The sequence below is a fragment of the Asterias amurensis genome, chromosome 22, assembly GCF_032118995.1.
Source record: "Asterias amurensis chromosome 22, ASM3211899v1".
Lineage (NCBI taxonomy): Eukaryota > Metazoa > Echinodermata > Asteroidea > Forcipulatida > Asteriidae > Asterias > Asterias amurensis.
The window spans coordinates 1,471,903-1,478,120 of NC_092669.1; the positions used below are offsets into that span (position 1 = coordinate 1,471,903).

Genomic DNA, 6,218 nt, shown 5'->3' on the forward strand with positions numbered 1-6,218 from the left:
TAGACGTTTTGCATAACAGTAATTATGTATTCTCTGATTGGTGCCTAGGGATTTTTACAAGTTGGTTTGCCCTGCCCATCCCCCAACCTCCCAACCCCCAACAACCAAAAAAGTGTAACACAGTAATTTTGACAGCAATTTTGTCGTTCTTTAGCGATAGTTTTTGACAAAATGGCAACTACAAGTAACGTTTTAAGAATTGACCTGACTCTAGATGAGAACAAATTGGAGGAAGGTGCTCTGAAACTATTTGAAACAGTTAAACCAGGATGGAACCAGAAAGACATAAAGTTCAAGGTAGGGCCTAACTCGTTGTTAATAAAACAGCCTCAATCCGATTATAGTATTAATTATAAAAATATAATATACCGGTAGACCTACATGCTTTTGGTCTGTCATGCCTGTTGCGCTGTACTGTTGTTTAGTTCTACCTCTATATTGGATGAACATATGTACAGCTACAGGAGTATAGTTTGATGTACTTCTAGAAACTATAAAGGCTCCCCGGGACGGGAGCCTTATTTTATAGTTTCTAGAAGTAAGTTGGATGAACATAAATCAGACATATGTACAGCTACAGTACAGGAGTACAACTTGTACTACACAATTAAATTCCACCAACAAGCTAGTTCTTTGTTTTTTCCGTAGGTTTTTACCGATGGAATCTCAAACAAACTTATCGGCGGCTACCTCCCGGAAGATAAGAACACCATGGCCCTCGTCCGAGTCTATGGGAAGAAGACGGAATTGCTCATCGATCGGGAGGCAGAAATCAAGACGTTTGTCCTTCTTCATAAAGCTGGTTGTGGACCTCAACTGTACGCAGCGTGTAACAACGGTCTCTGCTACGAGTATTTACCAGGAATCATACTTGATACCAAAATGGTCCGAGAGGAACGTATCTTCAGGTGAAATTTCATTACCTTTCATTTTCATTTCGATTATATATTTTGGTTGTGAAGCCAAGGACTCTTAGAAATGTGAACTTAATCACTGTACTAGCCAAAAACCCGATGGAGAGAAGAAAAGGAAAGGACTTGTCAATTTTAGATGTGGGAGGAAAACCCCAGATTCCAAGGAGAACTCACAATTTCATTCAGCTGTTTTTAAAACACAAAAAGTTGCTCAGCACATCAAAATTATGCTTACCAGAAAAATGTTCCCAGCCAAACTACCATATGTACAATTTGTGACTGGTATCCTGCTAACTTTTGCTAAGCAAAATTATTAAGCAATATTTTCTGCTTTAAAGCAGCTCTATGAAATTGGGCCTAGCTAATAGTAGGGGCTGAAAACTCAATTTACAAAGTGCCCCCCTCTGGAAGGAATCGAACCAGGGTAATAGAGGTGGAAGGTGAGGAGATACTACTGCAACACGACCAGTAACATTGATGGTGAGCCTACAGTAAAATCTATTTGGTGACTTTGTTTATAAAAGCTCTGCAAACTAAAATGATGTTTTATCTCGCAGGCTTGTGGTGAAAGAGATGGTAAAAATGCACTCCATCAAGCCACAAGAGGGCGCTGTTCCACCTCCTTGCCTGTTTAAAACGATGGAGAGATATCTATCAATTCTACCAGAAAAGTTTGAGGATGCAAAAAAACAGGAGAGGTAAGACTTTGTTTTACTGCATTATTAAAGGAACACGTTGCCTTGGATCGGACGAGTTGGTCAAAACAAAAGCGTTTGTAACCGTTTTTTATATAATGCATATGGTTGGAAAGATGTTTTAAAAGTAGCATACAATGATCCACACAAGTTTGCCTCGAAATTGCGTGGTTTTCCTTCTACTGTGCGAACTATCACCGTCGGCCATTTATGGGAGTCAAAATTTTGACCCCCATAAATGGCCGACGTGTTAGTCGACGAGGTAAAAGGAAAACCACGCAATTTCGAGGCATGTTTGTGTGGATCATTGTATTCTACTTTTACAACATCTTTCTACCCATATGCATTTTATAAAAAACGGTTACAAACGTTTTTCAAAGACCAACTCGACCGATCCAAGGCAACGTGTTCCTTTAATCAACATAGCCATCAATTATGCCCACCCACATGGGACAGACAGGTGTCTATGATGGCTCAAAATTTACATTGGATCACATGCCCAAGGCCAGTGTTTTTTTACATAGGCCCAGTTAATTCAAGACTGGACAAGTCCGACAAGCACATACTGTACCACCCCCAATATATGCTCACTTGAGCTACAACCTCAGTTTGCATTTTGTATTGTGAATTTGATGAGTCAGACTTTTGAAAACGTGATCTCAAAATCTTTCCTACAGATATGTCCGTGGCATTGTTCCTCAATCCCAGCTCCATGAGGAGGTCAGTCAATTAAAGAGCGCCCTCCTTTGTCTAGAAACACCTGTCGTTTTCTGCCACAACGACGCACTGCTGGGCAATATTGTTTTTAATGAAACTGAAGGTGAGTGCAACTTTTGTAAGTCCGAGGAGGAGAGGGTAAACTTTTTATTACAGCCAATTTGAAAATTTGGTGGTCCGCGTGGCAAAGTAATGTCTTTCCTTGCTTTCGACCACCAGGACCCCTGTTCGAATTCCACCGGGGGCACTATGTGGATTGGGTTTTCAATCCCAACCGGATTGTGTGACGTGCCTTCCCCCTCTAGGACCCCGGTTCGAATCATACCGAGGGCGAGCCATGTTGTTGGATATTCAGTCCCTACCTTATTAGGTGGGTTTCCATGGAATCATTTTCTGGGTTTTCCCTCCCACATCTGAAACTGAATTTCCTTCCTTGTAATGATCAACAAAGCAAAAACACAGGGCACCAAGGCAATCGCTATGGGTGATGTGGGTTATTTTAAGGCATGGGCCCAACTTCATAGAGCTGCTAAGCAAAACAATTTGCTTAGCATGAAATTTATTCTTTGATAAAAACAGGAATTCCATTTGTTGCTTAAATTGCTTGTTACTGGTATTCAGCTGTTGTTTGCTTATCCTGAAAATCACTTGGAATATTGGTTGGTAATCCTGTTTTTATCAAGGCAAAAATTTCATGCTAATCAAATTTGTGTGCTTAGCAGCTCTATGAAATTGGGCCCTGGTGATTAAAATTGCTTTTCTGATAACCCTGGCTTCACAACCAGATTAGATAAAAAAAAAACTATATCCTTTTTTATCAAAACTTCTTGTCCCCCCCCCCTCCCTTGCAGGTACACTGAAATTTATAGATTATGAATATGCCTCCTTCAACTACCAAGCCTTTGACATAGCCAACCATTTTGCGGAATTCGCTGGCGTCGAGGTGGTTGACTACAGCCTGTACCCAGATAAAGACCTCCAACTGAAGTGGCTGAGAGCATTCCTGGGCGCTTGGAGGGAAGCTCAAAACATTCCAGACGAAGTCACTGAGCGAGACCTCGAGGTTTTATATGTCAAAGTCAACAAATTTGTCCTGGTAAGATGCTCATGAAACTATCATTATCACTGTAATAGGAATCTTCCCATTAGAGGCCAGAATAAGACATCCTTTTCGCCTTGCAACTCACACCTGTTATCTCTATGTAATTCCTTTTCCAAAAAGTAGACTATTTAAGGTGTTACTGTTTCAAATCCATTGTGTGTTTCACATTTTCAATCCTAATATGCGATTTTTTTTTATGTCTTGGCAGGCTGCCCATCTCTTCTGGGGGATATGGGGACTAATCCAATCTCACAACTCCACCATTGACTTTGATTTCTTAGAGTAAGTATGAAGGAGTATAAGGCCTCATCCAGGCTGCCGGCTACGGCTGTTGCTAAGGATGTTCTATACTTCAATGCATAAAGACTTGGCGATCCAGCCATAGCCGTAGCTGTAGCCGCCAATTCTGATGGTCTTAAGCCCGGTTCATACTTCCTGCGAATGCGAAGCGAATTTGACGTGAATTTGACGTCACAACCCTCCTTTCGCAGCGATATTCGCAAGTGAGTTGAACAAAGTTGAACTGCTGCGAATAATTCGTTGTGAATTTGTGACGTCAACATTCGTATCACATTCGCATTCGCAGGAAGTATGAATCGGGCTTAAGACTGATGGGAATTAATGGCTGTGGCTTTGGGCGGATTGCTGAAAAGGCCCATTCTAAAATGTTATGGCTGCAGCTAATAGTATTGCAGTAGCCGAAGCAGCTTGAATCGGACGAGGCCTAAAATAAATCTTAAATAGTGTCATGTCCAAGTGGTCTTAGTGTCTTTAAAGGGAAGGTACACGTTTGGTAAACAAATACTAACTAAAAACAAATATTAACTTAAAAACTGACTTGGTAACGAGCTGTTGATAGTATCAAACATTGTGAGAACAGCTCCCTCTGAAGTAGCATAGATTTTGAGAAAGATATATTTTCTCATTAAAATAATAAAAGACTTCTAGCTAGAAGTCTTTTATTCCTATCTGAAAGCACACAAATTCGTCTAACAAGGGTGTTTTTTCTTTCATCATTTTCTCGCAACTTCGATGACCGATTGAGCCCAAATTTTCACAGGCTTGTTATTTTATGCTTATGTTGGGATACACCAAGTGAGAACACTGGTCTTAGACAATTACCAAACGCGTACCAAATTTTATGTTTACTCGCGACTAACAACACTACTAGTGCAGTTTGGGGCGTCGATGACGCAGTGAACTCGTAGGTTGTGTGGGGCATGTTTGTCAGACAGTTGGATATTTTAAGCAAAAGTGACGTCATTAGTGCTAGGTGCTAATGTTTCTCATCACCCAGGAGTAAGTGGATGGATACTTAGGTTTCATTTGTAATTTTGAATATGTTTTCTCTTTTGTTTTTGCAGCTACGCAAAGCTTCGTTTTGATGAATACTTCACTAGGAAGGACGGGTTCTTGGCACTTCAGCTACCAGAGTAAGAATTCAACTTCTACAGTGGATATCCCACCCTAGAACCCACCCCATCCCAAAACAATAAATACACAGCTTAAGATTTTACTCTAAAAGGACTGAAATAGATAATTAAGTTCCAGGCTTTTTTCTTAAGGATCACTTTTTTCTTTTACAGATAACTTTCTCTCAGTACTTCCAAGTTGTGTACAATTGACAATGCTTAAAACTTGTTAATTTTCTCGAGGATTTTAAAGGTCACTACCTACAAAAATCCATCAGTAGTAGTAACGACTTTTTTAATGACCACTGCCTGTTAGTTAATTAAAAAATAAATAAATTTCACATTTGTTTTCGGCTGAAGTTTTCCGTGAGGATAAACACCAAGAGTAAATTTATTACGCACAAGACATACTCATGGATTGTAATATTTTGTAAACACCATTTGTTTATGTATAATCATCAGGTACTTTATAATGTCCATGGTGTACCCCCTCCTATTGTGTCCTGGGAATCTCATGTATTAAGATTAAAAAAATATATATATTTTTGATATTATTATTATTTTCTTTTGAGGGAGACACCTTCTGCTTAATGTCTTGCTTAGGCATGGAAGTAATCAACAACACATAACTTGACATGGCTGGCTAAACTTTTAGATTTTAAATTTTTGAGAATTTTTAGAAGACAACAGTGATTTTTTACTGTTCTAGTTTTACTGTGGTCTTTTTCAAAACCACGGCTCTGGTTTGGGTACCGTCTCTGGCCCCACCAATAATTTTGACAAAGCAAATTTTTGGAGCGGAATTTTAAGAAGGCAGACAGTGCATAGCCGATACCAATCCTAAAGCCATAATTTTTGAAAATGACCAAAATTCAAGGTGGGGAATATTATTTCATGACATGGCCCTTACTTTCGCACTTTTTGTGAAAGGCAGTGGACACTATTGTTAATTACTCAAAATAATCATAAGCATAAAACCTTTCTTGGTGACGAGTAATGGGGAGAGGTTGATTGTATAAAACATTGTAAGAAACGGCTCATAGTTTTCGAGAAAGAAGTAATTTTCCACGAATTTGATTTTGAGACCACAAGTTTAGAATTTGAGGTTCTCGAAATCAACCATCTAAACGCACACAACTTCGTGTGACAAGGGTTATTTTTCTTTTATTATTATCTTGCAACTTAGATGACCGATTGAGCTCAAATTTTCACAGGTTTGTTATTTTATGCATATGTTGAGATACACCAACTGTGAAGGCTAGTCTTTGACAGTTACCAATAGTGTCCCGTGTCTTCAAGTGGTAATCCTCTCATAGTTATGAAGAAGTAAACAATCTGTACCACACCATGAACTTTCTGTTTCATTTATATTTTTATT

At 39.2% G+C, this 6,218-nt stretch overlaps 1 protein-coding gene across 1 annotated transcript; it reads left to right on the forward strand.

Annotated features, from left to right (window-relative positions):
• Positions 1-78: 78 nt before the first annotated feature.
• On the forward strand, positions 79-6,069 carry LOC139953617 (ethanolamine kinase 1-like). Its single transcript, XM_071953093.1, has 7 exons — positions 79-297; positions 649-908; positions 1,472-1,612; positions 2,287-2,429; positions 3,178-3,422; positions 3,637-3,710; positions 4,793-6,069. The coding sequence occupies exons 1-7, from the start codon at positions 172-174 to the stop codon at positions 4,863-4,865; spliced, it is 1,062 nt and encodes a 353-aa protein (XP_071809194.1). The 5' UTR covers positions 79-171; the 3' UTR covers positions 4,866-6,069.
• Positions 6,070-6,218: the final 149 nt, after the last annotated feature.

What these genes read in the sequence shown, in the direction of transcription:
- LOC139953617 (XM_071953093.1), top strand. Translation starts at nt 172, where the DNA reads ATGGCAACTACAAGTAACGTTTTAAGAATTGACCTGACTCTAGATGAG. An exon ending in CGAGAGGAACGTATCTTCAG is followed by an intron (nt 909 to 1,471) that starts GTGAAATTTCAT and finishes TTTATCTCGCAG; the next exon opens with GCTTGTGGTGAAAGAGATGG. An exon ending in TGTTTTTAATGAAACTGAAG is followed by an intron (nt 2,430 to 3,177) that starts GTGAGTGCAACT and finishes CCTCCCTTGCAG; the next exon opens with GTACACTGAAATTTATAGAT.